Source organism: Rhinolophus ferrumequinum, chromosome 23 (assembly GCF_004115265.2).
Source record: "Rhinolophus ferrumequinum isolate MPI-CBG mRhiFer1 chromosome 23, mRhiFer1_v1.p, whole genome shotgun sequence".
NCBI classification, from domain to species: Eukaryota; Metazoa; Chordata; class Mammalia; order Chiroptera; family Rhinolophidae; genus Rhinolophus; species Rhinolophus ferrumequinum.
In genome coordinates this window covers 30,990,950-31,004,775 of record NC_046306.1, presented here as the reverse complement: position 1 = coordinate 31,004,775, position 13,826 = coordinate 30,990,950, and the positions used below count along the sequence as shown (strand labels likewise).

General features: G+C 39.2%; 1 protein-coding gene across 2 annotated transcripts in view; it reads right to left on the bottom strand.

The window, feature by feature from the left end:
* The window catches only part of SNAP25 (synaptosome associated protein 25), an 80,167-nt gene that overhangs the window by 25,402 nt on the left and 40,939 nt on the right, over window positions 1–13,826 (bottom strand). For both annotated transcript variants that reach the window (XM_033094651.1, XM_033094650.1), the window contains exons 2-3: window positions 3,674–3,809; window positions 1,611–1,652 (exon numbers count right to left, since the gene is read on the bottom strand). In XM_033094651.1, coding sequence (XP_032950542.1) covers window positions 1,611–1,652; window positions 3,674–3,745 — 114 coding nt within the window. In that variant the 5' untranslated portion in view covers window positions 3,746–3,809. The remainder of the gene's footprint in view (window positions 1–1,610; window positions 1,653–3,673; window positions 3,810–13,826) is intronic.

Sequence of the window (13,826 nt, the reverse complement as noted above, 5' to 3'; positions counted from 1 at the left end):
CCTCTGGCTGCCAATTTTGCTACAACGCAGGCTCAAATTGTCTTCAATTAATTAATTAATTCATTCATTCATTTATTTATTGTGATAACAGATTTTATTAAGTGCATCTTTCTGCCCTTCCCAAGCATTCTGGGAGCTCCTGGCTGTAACCTTCTCCCTGCTCCTCCTGTGGCACTTCACATTTAGCCATCATAGTTCATTCCTAAGTGAAAGCTGAAACTACAGAAATAAGGGAAGATGCTGGCTCCTACTGTGTTTCTCCGAAAATAAGACCTAGCGGGACAATTAGCTCTAATGCGTCTTTTGGAGCAGACATTAATATAAGACCCCGTCTTATTTTACTATAATATAAGGCTGGGTATAACATAACATAACATAACATAACATAACATAACATAGCATAATATTATCCTTACTATACTGGAAATAGTATCCTGGAAATACTATCCTTCTCTGCTTCTCAGACGATAATATAATATAATATTGGGTCTTATATTAATGTTTGCTCCAAAAGGTGCATTAGAGCTGATTGTCCGGCTAGGTCTTATATTGAGGGGAACATGGTATGGAGTGAGAGGCAGCTGCCCTTCCTTTTAGCCTTGTAAAATTTATCTCTTTTTCTTTCAAGTCATTGTATAAGCAATTTACAGTAGCATGAGGTGAGTAGGCTCATTTAATCTCATCATTCTGCTACAGAACCCCTAAAATCTCTGAAAATGATAACCACACATGAATTTATACATTGACAATCAATTCCAAAAGCATAGCTAAAACAGCATCTCACTGAATCAAAACTATTAGGCTTATTTTATTCATTTAAGACAAATACAACCCATTCCATTCTTTTTCTACTTCATCTCTCCCAAAGGACAAGTTCAACTAATCCATTTATTCTTCCTGTATGACTGCTCCTCTCCCAAATTGGAATCAGTGGGTTTTATTGCAAATGGCCTTTGATTCCATAATTGCTATCTGCCCTATTTTACCCATTTAAAAATAGTACGGGATTCATTAACCATGCCTTGCAAATGGATGTTCAATCCAGAGTCAGGAATATAAAGGAGCTTTTATATTTACCTTATTGGTCTTGATATTTCCCCTTATTAAAGAATTATCCTATTATTTCATGAATTTTAGTGCCTCACTCTAAACTTAATTTCTGAAAATGTTATACCTATAGAAGCATATGTTTTTAAAAGTCATCCATGTAGCTAAAGACAGAACAGAATGTCAAGACTAGATGCAACTGAAAAGCATCAAAATCATTACAAATGAGATTTTTATGTAGATAATTCCTTTATATATTAAAAATCACTCTAATATGTTTAAAGCGATTCAATCTTCTGTGATTTCTTGGGAATAGTTACTTGGAAATACTATCTTTCTCTGCTTCTCAGACTATAAAGCTAGCCTAGGCTGGGAAGGAGAGCGGACACTTTGATGACTAGCTGGTAATTTAAATACAGTATCTCCCTCACTACCTGGCTTCCTGTAGGCTTCATTAATACTGAAATCAAGGGGATCCTGGCCCAGGGAAAGGCAGTGGGGTTTAGGAAAAGAATATGTCAGTGAAAGGGATTAGTATATCCTAAAATATGGTCATTCCTTACCTCTTCAACCAGTTGCAGCATACGACGGGTGCTTTCCAGTGACTAAGATAAAAAAAAAAACACACATAAATATGATGAATGCAGGATCCAGAGGTCTTGGAAAATCACAACAACTTTCTTCCCTTGGGAAACACAAAGGGTTGCTACCACATATTCTTTTATGTTTGTAACTAAAACACAAATGGCCCTCACATTTTCAATCTCTTTCCTTTCAGGCTTTTTACATAATAAAATGGCCTAAAGCAATTACATTGAAGCTGATCTTCATAAAATCAAAACCATACGAAGATGATCTTGATATCAAAGACCAACTAATCTGGAAAGATAATTTTGCATATGCAGGGTGCATGAAAAACTATCTCAAATACTCAGAGGACTAATTGGGCCTTCCTGGAACAGGAATATTGAATTTTAAGCACAAACAAAATTTTTCATGAATTGAGACGACTCTAACATCAAGTTTCTTATAAAGCCTCTAGAAACACAATTGGAAGTTCTTATCAGTACAAATTAAGCTGTTGCCTTAGGGTGAAAAAAATCAAGCATATTTGAAATAATTAGCCTATAGGAGACAGCTATAATAATTATCTTCATCCTTAGATAAGAAAAAAAATGAGATGGAAAGTCTGAACTCAGTGCTGGTCCCTCAGGCACAGTGTTGTCAGTTCCTTTGAAACCACTAGACTCTAACAGCCACTGTGATTTCTCAAAGCTGCATTTTTAAGTGATGAATTTATTTTGGACAAGATTCTGCAGAAACATGAAAAATATTAACCTTCCTGGAAGAGCTGTGAATAGACTGCTTTTGGAAATGGAATGGTTGTAAGCAGTGGTATCATAGTAAATGTTTAACATTTGGCTCTCGGGAAAAAAAATATATGAATAAATATATATATATATGTGTATATATATGTATATATACACATATATATTATAAATATAAATATATTACAAAGATAAATATAAATATATATATTTAAGCTCATTATTTTAATGATATAAAGGATGAATAGCACAAAATTTATAAATAATAATAAAATACACAATACTCTCTATTATAAATTCCTTATAACCGATTGATTCTCACAGACAGCTTTTGTTGATTTCTGCTGACCTCTTTGCCTATAGCTAAGTATGCGTAGAACAAGCGCAGTTCTGGCATGAATGCTGGTTAACATTTTCATTTACATTAATAAGTAAGAGGGAACTGAAACAAGAAGACATATGTTGGAACTTTTCAATGATGCAAGTGACTTCTTGGCTAAAGAGAATCATGGTTTTCAAATACTGGAATACTTTTCTCAATTTTTTTGGTTATCACAGTGAAATAGTTGCAGATACGCACACTTTTAAATATAACCTGCATTATTAATACTTTCTCCCCTTTCTTAAGTCTAGACAATCAACAAACCAAGAAGTCTAGCCCTGATTTGTGGTGTTTGCAGACTCCCACAGTATAAATAACTCTTCCCCTGTCTGATTTCTAAGTACATCATGATGGCACTGACGGTGAACTTGGGAAGATTCGTAGTAACAAGTCATTACATGGAATCCCCACACTACAAACACAATACATTTCAAGAACTTTGAGAGCATAGATATGTAGTAGTAAAATAATTAGGAAGTGGTGAGTTCTGAGTACTTAGTATACTTGTGATTTTAACACAGTCTATTTAATTATCAGTTTATATAATTCAATTTTAATACCAGCTTGTAAGATTCTGGAAAATGTAACAATCAGCTCTCAAAATTGAGCCAGCGCCAGCACACCACTGGCTGTAAGACACCCAAAGACGTTGCTTTTCTTAGAGGATCTTCAATTCTCTAGATTTCTAGAAATTGGGAGTTTGGGCTAAGACATTAATTTGTATGTAGGTTTTATAATTAACACATTTCTGGCTTTTGGTATATAGGAAATCACAGTCGTACTTCACCGCCACCCCCGCTGCCCCACTGCCCCACCCTCTTTCTAATTGAGACATTAGAAGAAGTCCTTTCTTCCCATGAACCTGAATAAGACAGCTCCCTATCTTTTGCTCCCTGCTCATGTTTCCACCCCTCACCTCATCAGCCAGCTGGTCAGCCCGTCGCTGCATCTCCTCCAGCTCATTGCGCATGTCAGCGTCTTCGGCCATGGTAGTGATGGGGGGTGGCTGGGTGCCTGGGTTGGGGGGTCAGGGATGGGTTCGGCCGCAGAACCTGGTAAGAAGCAGATTTGAACATGTGAGAGCTTGTATGTGTATGTGTAGGCGTGTGCAAATAAGAGAAGACATAAATGGCCCACACGTAATCTCCATGATTCAGTCATCTTCTGGGCTGGAAGCCCCACTCATACAGGGGTCAACAGAATTATGCTGCGTCTTCAACAGATACCGTAATGCATACTTGCCAACTTCACCATGAAGATAGATGCCTGTCTACCTATGAAGTATTTTTTAAAGACACAAACCACCCGAGAATTAGGTGTAATGGGATGGAGGGGTGTGATTCTGGGTTAGTACACTTTTAATCTCACATTTATTTATTTATATTTTTATTTTATTGTTAACAGCTTTACTGAGCTATAATTGAAAACAATAAATCCCACATATTTGAAGTGTATAATTTAAGAAGTTTTGGTATTATGTACACACCCAGGAAACCACAACCACAATTAAGAAAATGAACTTATCCATCACCCCCAAAAGTTTCTTAATGTCCTCTGTAATCCTACGCACCCACACATCCATGTCACTTTACCCCGAGCTGAGACAACTGTTTATCTGCTTTCTATAACTATAAATTGGTTTGCATTTCCTAAAATTAAATATAAATGGAATGATACAGTATGAACTATTTTTGCCTCACTTCTTTTACTTAGGATAATTATTTTGACATTCATTCATCTTGTAGCATGTATTAATAGCTCCTTCCTTTTTATTGTTGAGTAGTATTACATTGTATTTAGAAGCATTTGGAAGCAAGAGGCAGAAAATCTTTAGTTGTTTTTAATTACTATCAGAGGTTGACAAGACAGTTTATGTGGGTATGTGCGACTATTTCTCCAAAGAGGGATGGGTCCTTGGCCCTGAAATGTGACCATCTTATTTTTTTGGCTACTCTTGAAATGGTACAAATTATAAGTAGCCAGACTGAGTTATCTCCAGAGCCAACCAGACCCTCTCCTTCCATTCCTTCTTCCTTTCTTTCTCCTGTCCTTCCTTTCTTCTCAAATATTTATTGAATACTATAATATGCCAGGACAGTGTTAGGCACTAAAAATATAGAGATAAATGAGGCAGGCAAATTCATTGCTGTCACAGAACTACAGTCTAATTGGGAAGATGGGAGTGAAATGAGGAAATTAGATTATTCAGCGTGAAGCTAATTATATTTGGTGACATACAAGTACCATGGGTGCCATGGGTCACAGGAGGCCTCCCTGAGGAAGTCATGTCCCTGGAATGACAATCAGAGGGAAGGGGGTAAAAGGCCTGAGGAAGGGTTAAAGAAGATAAGTATTTGATATAACGAAAACTTCTTTGGAAGTAGCACAATTGTAGGTGGGCTCTTGTCTCGTGTCTGAGATAGCCAACCATGCACCAGAAATTATCCTCCCTCTTCCATGGTAGAGCACAGTCTCTGGGAAATGGATGTTTAGTCAGGAATTAAATTTCCAGTTCCCACTTCAAGGAGGTGGTTTTATGTGGCTAGAGGTGGTTCATGAGTTGTGGTCAAAATAATGTGTGTACCTGCCAGACTAAGGCAAGTCAGAAGCAGGCATTCCTTCCACGTCCTCTCTTTCCCGCTTTGCCAGCCAAAACAGGGCCCTCAAGGAAGGCCAGGCCATGAGAGACTAGGAACTTGGGCCTTTTGAATCCTTGCCTGGAGGAAACTTTATAGTTGATGAGAAAGACCTGAACCTTCATATGAGAACAATACACTTTTATTGTTCTACACTACTGAAATGTGAGATATTTGTTTGATTTTGTTATAGCAGCTGGTGTTACACTGACTAATGAAGGCCTAACGAAACTTAAAATGGAATCGAAACATTGCATAGAAGCATGATTTCCCAACTGAAAAACACATTTGTGTCTGTCCTTCCATTAAAAACTGAAGCTGGTAGAGAAATTAGATTTAGGGCTTTGGGGGCAATACCATGTTTCTATTATTATTACAGTATTATTATTATTATTGCTATTATGATTTGTATGAGAAACACTTTTTACAAAAATAAAATGAAAACTCTGCATCAAAAAACAAAACAAAACAAAAAAACAAACACAAACAAACAACCATCAGGAACATACTCAATGGGAGGCAAAGGAACCAAAGTTCACAGAGGCAGGTGCTCGATGTGGGCCCCGGGGAGAGGCCTCTATGCCCCTGTCTCCCAGACCCACTGCTACATTGCTTTCTTGACAGCTAAGGTTGAAATCCTCTGGAACTTTAATTTAGTATATATTATTAGAATCTTCCACATTTATCTCTCTTGTGAAGTAACTCAGACAATCCAGAGTTCCTAGGTAGGAGGAATCCTTAAGTAAAATCTCTTTGGAGATGATAGATTTCTAGTTCTCTTGTACCCAGTGACTCTTGCGCATCATGTATGAATCATAGGAAAAAAGAAGGAGGAAAGCTTCGGGGCTGCGTGCTACTAGAGGCATTAAAATAAAAGGTAGTAAACTATGGTAGTTTACTATGGTAGTTTAAAAATTAACTATGGTTAATTTTATGGGCAGTCATTTAAAATATTGACTGGGCATCATACCATGAGCCTGCTAATTTTCTCACACCTATTCTGGCCACCAGTATGTGTACTTATGATGTGATGTAGAGCTTTTTAAATGCTTTGTGCTTTGCTAAAATACAGGCTTTCATTTTAGAAATTAAGAGATCTAGAAAACAGAAATTGGAAGGAATTTATACCAAATCACTCCTGAACCCTTAGATGAGCAGAAACAAATTTCCTATGTTCCCCCGAGTGACTGGAATCTACCTTCTAGAATAAAATGGTGGATCAATGGGAACTTTGAGTCAATTGTGGGCCATATCTGAGTGGAGTGGATAAGGGCTTGGATGTCAGAAAGACCTAGATGGGCTATTGGCTCTGGCACTCCTTTCCTGGATGTCTCTGGGCAAGTTTATCAACGTCTCTGAACTTCAGTTTTCCCAATAGGGTAAATAATACCAGTCTCATAGGCTTGTTGAGAGGAATATATTATAGGAAGTCCTGATCAAACTTGCTTGTAAGGATGTGGGGGATTAATATTCAGAAAGCCCTGCTCATTCTGGGTAAGCCTGTATTGTACCCTTTGCTAAGAGTAGAGCAAATCCAGTATTTGTTAATTAACTTTCCTTTACTAACGGCTGGGCAGGAGGCACGCTGCTGCTGTGCTGAGCACCTGGGGAAGCCTGAAACCAGGGAGACCAGCAGAGCGCCTGAGTCTCCGGTCTCTAAGCAGCACCTCTCATGGGATTACCATGTGGAGACCTGTTTTCCATCTTCATATTTTGCTGCTGGGTTCCTTAGGGAGAACTTCTTCCTTCAGTCTGAGCAAGAGACTGATCTTTCCTTTCAATAGGCCAGTTTATTAGAAGGCAGAGGTCTGTGTACTTTCTGAGCTGTAATACTGCTGTACTTCCCCACTCCTCCAGGTCTATTTGCTGATCCATGCGCGTGCGCTCTCTCTCTCTCTCTCCTTTCACTCTCATGTGTTTCCTTGGCAATCTCCTCTCAAAGTCGCTATTCTCAGCACCTGATGAACAGCTAGGTACAGGGCCCCATGGCTTCAAGCTGACAGCAACCTATGAGGAGCTGGCTGATGGGCAGTTGGTGTGATGACAGAGAAGCCGCGTGGTGGATGCCCTTGTGTTCACCACTTTCACGCCCCTCTTCCCCCAAGGGGCTCCCACACCTTTGTCCTGCTCTAAAGTGTGGGGGTATGTCTGTGATTTGGGAGGAAGGCTGATGAGACTGACAGATGCACAGCATTTCTAAGCTGTAAAAACAACGTTCCCTCACCTAGTAAGAATGGAGGGAGAATGGACATGGAGCGCACCTCTAGGTCCTCTGTTAGGATGTTTAATGCCAGTGTTTTATAAATTATCCCATACATGCCAAACCCAAGCATATTAACATTTGAGGAGATAGCATCTGAGAGGCATAATAATGTTGATTAATGGTAATTTCAGTAGCTGAAAGGATGTTAATAGTGAAATGGCATTTATTATCTATGGACCACTTCACTCATGTTAGCACATTAAGCCTCCATCCTGTGTATTGCCTGAGCTGGTAGTGTGGCCTCAGCCAGCAAAGCCTGCTGAGTAAGTGAGGAAATAAGAAGCAGAGCCACTCAAAACTGTTCCCTGGGGCTCTGATGTAAGACAATCTCCCAGGCCACTGAGGCCCAACAGCGTTCTATTAATTATCTCAAATCACCAGTATTTAGCTGAGGGTCTGGCCCCTAGTAGGTGTTCAATTTATGTTAATTGATTTAGTGAATGAATGACTGAAAGAACTGTTCTGACACCCGCAGGTGGCATTTAATGTTCCCAAATCAGCAATTTTCCAGATATGGTCTACAGCCATGCTTCTGAAACGTCAACAGGTATCAGAATCACCAGAACCCTTAGTAAAGCAGACTGCCAGCTTCCACGCTCAGAGATGCTGAGTCAGTTGCTCTGAGATGGGGGGGGGGGTACCAGGTTCTGCACCTCTAACAAGCCCCCAGGCGATGCTGATGCTGTTGGTCCACAGACTGCATTTGTAGGAGCTCCTGTCTACAGGACACTCTCTCCTGGAATGTTACTAAGTGTCACCAGGTGGGGTGGCAGGAAGGTTCTGTAGTCATACACAGTGAGGAAACAGTGGACTCAACCAGACGCTTCAGGGAATTGTGGCCAAATCCAGCTCACTGTTCGCTTTTACACTGGCTATGAGCAAAGGATGGTTGCTACATTTTTAAATGGTTAAAAAGACTCAAAGAAGCATGCTTTGTACACGTGAAAAATTATATGAGATCAAGTTTCAGGGGCCATAAATAAAATTTTATCGGAGCGTAACAATGCCTCTTGGTTCCCCTATTGTCGATGGCTTATTTCAGGCTGCAATGGTAGAGTTGAGTGGTTGCAAGAGACCACCTGGCCCTCAAAGCTGAAAATATTTACTCTCTGGAAAACATTTGCTGATCCCTGTGCTAAATAAAATTAAACAAAAATCCTTTAAGCATTCCTTATCAGACTTTCATATCTACAAAGCATTGCACATTTCCTATAGACAGGCACAGTGTGTGGTGTTTTTTGTTCTGTCTGTATTTGTCTGTAGAATTCCCTTTTCATGGAGCTTCCCGTAATGGGGTTCATGTTTCCTAGACCATATTTTAAAACAAGAGAGGATGCATGGAGTAAAATATAAAAATGAATTTACCTTTGATTGAGTATCCTTGCAGGGTTTTAGGACTACAAATCAGATTTAATCCATGGGATTAATCGTGAAGTTCTGGGGTGCCTGCAAAGCCCTCACAAAGATTCCTAATTTCCATGACCACCTGCAGACCAAGATTCCCAGCCCCAGAAGCACTATGTCAGAGACAGAAACACCCGAGGGTCTGTCGCTCTCAAGGTATGTGGTACAAAGTCAGCTGGCTGCAGTTATTCTATGATGTCAAGCATAATTTGTAAAGCTTTTCATTCTCTAATGCTGCATCCAAGTCTATTTGAGCCCCACATTAGACACAGGGCAGATGGATTCCAGAGATAGCCCTCTCTCCCTCATTAAGGGGTTTATTTATTTACATGCATTCGGCTGAGACTGCTTTCTTGATGTAGTGTCTGAACTCAAATACGAGGTTAGGACCCAGGAAGAAGAGGTGAGACTGGCAATAAGGGGTGCGTATTTTTGATATATCAGTTGGACAGAGACATAGATGGCTACTATGCTGGGGACATTGGCCATTATTCCAGGTGTCATAGGGCAGGAACATCTTGGGAAGGTGTAATTCTCTCTATGTCTCATCTTTTAGTTAATTAAAAAAACCCAACGAACCTATTACTATATATGAGTATATCAACATCTATCGGCTGAATTATCACAGAGTTCTGAAACCTACATCTTGATGTCTCCCCACACTGCTAATCATTTAAACAAAGCTTCTGCAGGGTAGATCTCCCCTCCTGTAGACCCTGCCTGCTTTCTGGTGGAATTCAACAGAAGCTTATTAAAGACTCACAATATTCAACAAAGCCCCAAGAAGAACAAAGGGATTTTATAAGGACAATTCTCCTTAGTTATTAATAAAAATAACACCAACACTTATTGAGGGCTTACTCTGCAGGGCACTCTTAAGTGCTTTTCATATAATAACTTACATAAACGTTAAATGGTATATAGTGTGAATACTATTACCATCCCCATGTTGTAGATTAGAAAACAAGCTTAGAAGGAACTCTCCATTCACACACAGATGAATTTCAGATCAGGAATTTGGCTTATTTTCAAAAACATTTTCAAAGAATATTTCTTATCAAACATGTATTGATATTTTGTCTTTTAATTTTTTTACTATTATTGAGGAATATTGGGGAACAGTGTGTTTTTCCAGGATGTCAAGTAGTTGTTTTTTATCAATCTAGTTGTGGAGGAGTGCAGCTCAGCTCCAAGTCAAGTTGTTGTGTCTCAATCTAGGGCTAGTGAGCTGTGCCCTCCACAACTAGATTGAACTCGAACCGGTGACACTGGTGTTATGAGCACCGCGCTCTAACCACGGAGCCAACCGGCCATCCACCTGCGGCTCAGTTCCAAGCTCAAGCCATTGTTTTCAATCTAGTTGTGGAGGGTGCAGTTCACTGGCCCATGTGGGAATCGAACTGGCAACCTCACTGTTAACAGCTTGTGCTCTAACCAACTGAGCCATTCGGCTGCCCTTGTCTTTTAATTTAAGACTGGAAATACTTTATTCTTAGTTTCATTTATATATTGGAAAATAATACAGAGTGTTTTAGTAGGCACATCTCAATATTTCCCAGCTTTTGATATTATTTATCATTTCCACCTATGTTTTTAATCTCCAGTCCTTTTTCTTCCTTGTCTTTATTCTTATTTCCCTTTTCTTCCTAAGATGTGTTATTGTGTTGTTTTTTTTATATCTTCTTAAAATGACGAAAGATTAATTTGTTTCACCTTTTTCTTGTTTTTGGTACAATATATTTATTGCTATAAATTGTCGTCTGTATTATAGTGGCCCTATCCTATAGGTTTTGGAATATAATATGGCTTTTGTTATTTATTTCTAAATAGTTTTAACTTTTATTTTTAATTTCTTCTGTAATTGAAGAGCTATTTGAATGTGTGATTTAAAATTTATATAATATGGGGGTTTCTTTTTTGTAATTTCTAATTTTATTTTCATTATGGCCAGTGAAGGTGGACCACATTATTTTTCCTGTTTGAAATTTGGTGAGATTTCCTTTGTACCTAATCCATGGCTAATTTCTGAGAATGTTTAATTTGTGTTTGAAGAGAAAGTCTATTCTATCTTTGACTCTATCTAGCTCCTTACCTACATCAAATCAAGCTGAAAAGGAAGATTTGTTATTTAAACTCCGTGAAATCCTTAGGCAACATGATCTATCGATTTCTGTGTGTTCATGTCTCCCATAGTAATTGTAGCTCTACCAATTTCTTCTTATATTTCAGCCCATTTTTCCTTTTTACATTTTGCAGCTGCATTCTTATATATATAGGACCATGATTGCTACTTTCTCATGGTGGATTGTAGCTTTTATCAATATTAAAGATTAGTATTATACTCTTGTATCCCATTTCACTGTTATTATGTTGCACAACTTTGGTCAAACTCAAGGGACAGAGATTTATGTCTTAGACGTATCCCTTTCATCTTTGTAAAACAAACCAAAAAAAAAAAAAAAAAAAAAGGCAGCAAATCAGTATTACGCACCTAAGCTGTGGGAGCTCTCATTTGGTTTATGACTCAGAATCCAACAGTGGGGCAGTCACCTACTCTCCTTGTGTTTTTGTCCTTACCTTCTAGAAGGAGTCAGCAATTAGATGTGTATGGAGGCAGTACTTTATTAGCACTGGATGAAATTTCTCCTTGAAGTTAATGGAACTGTAAGACCCAAAATGCCTACTCTGAGGAATAGTGAAGCACAGTGACAGCTGCTGAAACAAGTCCCTAAGATTCCTCAAGTGAATTGGGGGCATTTTCTATTCTGAATAATAAGAAGTCATTCTAGGATTGAAACAGCCTTTCTTGAGTAAGAAAAATCAGCTGAATGTATTTCAACGTTCTATATCAAAATATTACGCACAATAATAGTCATTTGTTGAGCACTTTCTATGTGATAATAAGAATCAAACCAGGAACTTTATATAAAACTGGGGGGGTTATATAGGAACCCCAAACCTTTGCCCCAACTGCAAATGTTGTCCCCAACCCAGCAGGATCAGCCTCACCTTGGAACTTGTTAGAAACACGGAATCTTAGTCTCCATCCCACACTTATTGGGTCAGACCACCTACTGTACGTGATCACTAAGCATCAGAAGTTGGAGATTTGCTGCTCGAAACCACATTATCTCCATAATAAGCATGAAAAGAATGAAGTACAAGTTGACTTGATAACCAACCAAGATCAGAGAGGTGGTTGATGGCAGAGGCTGAGTGTCCCGCCTTGCGGAGCCTGACTCTGTGCCTGTATGTCCGCTGCTGCCCTGCGTGCCATTATTTTACTTTGCCCATTCAACAGGACCTGTAGATGCCAGCAGCATTTGCCTTCCCAGCAGACGGAAAGCTCCATGGTGTCATGATTTCTAAACGTCTCTCAACAGTGTCCTGCGCTCAGAGGGTGAACACACTGGTTGATTTTCATGAGATGAAGTCATTCAGAAAACAAAGGGAAGATGCTTGTCAGAAAAGGCACACTGGAGACTTTCCATCTTCCCTAAATAACAGCCTGTGAAGGTTAAGACTTGCTCTTTAAGATACTTAGAGCTCAAAAGGGAGAAAATACTGAGGATTTTGAGGATTGGAAACCATGGATGGTCCTCATAAATTCTTCTCCCTCTGAAAATAATGATAGTGAAAGTGCATGTCTTAATGTTAAACTAAGGCCCAGAGCAAAGAATTATTTTAGCAGATAACAGGCAGCAAGGTTTTGTTTACACGCCTATTATTAAAAATGGCCGTTTCTTAAATCTTGTGTCAGTGGTTGTGTAAATTCTTTAAAGTGAAAACTAAACTTGGTTCGCCGTTCTTTCATTTTGAACATTTTTTGTGCATGAAATTCAACCTTCTTCTCTTTTTATAGTGGACATGATTGGTTTCAATAAATTTCTTAGTTGAATCAAAAGATTGTCTTTGAAACATGAAAAATAAATAGCTCATGAATGAACTGATCTACCCTCTTACATCCATTTTACGCCTATTATCTGGTTCATGGATAAGTCACAGGTGCTCGTAACTTGGCTTCTCAGTAGTGTGGCCTGAGGTTTCCTTGCATCTAATCCTTTCTAGTTGCTTGTTAAAATGCAGAGTCCCCGCCACATCACCTACGGAAAGAGATCTAGGAAGGTGGGGCTGGAATTTGCATTTTCAACAACCACCATAGGTTCTTCTTATGCCCCCAGAATGGGAGGATTCATGCACAGCACCGTGTAGAGCTGAAGGGCTTTGCAAACATCCCCTGGGAAACTGATAAGGCTATGCTGAAACCATCTAGACATTTGACTACATGGTTCTGTAGCATTTAGAAAACCATCTTGATCTGAGGTTGCATCCTGCTTGTCTCCCTACCATATTCTTCTCAATATTTGATGGCATAGAATGTGCTAGGTTAAACACCATGGATCCATTTCTTATAGGAGAATTTAGCTAATGAAACATCTCAAGTGACAGATATTTCAACTAGCTCCCAGAATTGTCATCATCTCCCTCCATGTCGCTGAGGGGACGCACTGACTACCATTAGGGCCCAATTCCTTTCAAACTTGGCTTACTTATTTTCCAAACCACCTCTCCCACCTCATTTCTTAATGGACTCTATGTCTGTACACCTGGACACACAGACAGATACAGTCCTGATATGGTTTCTCTTGAGAAGGGAAACCTGACTTCACCAATGAGCCCCTTCCCTGGGCTATTCTGCGATTAATGACAGCATGGCTGACAGGCAGCTTGGCTTGGTTTTTGTTTTTTAGGGACCTGGGTCTGGG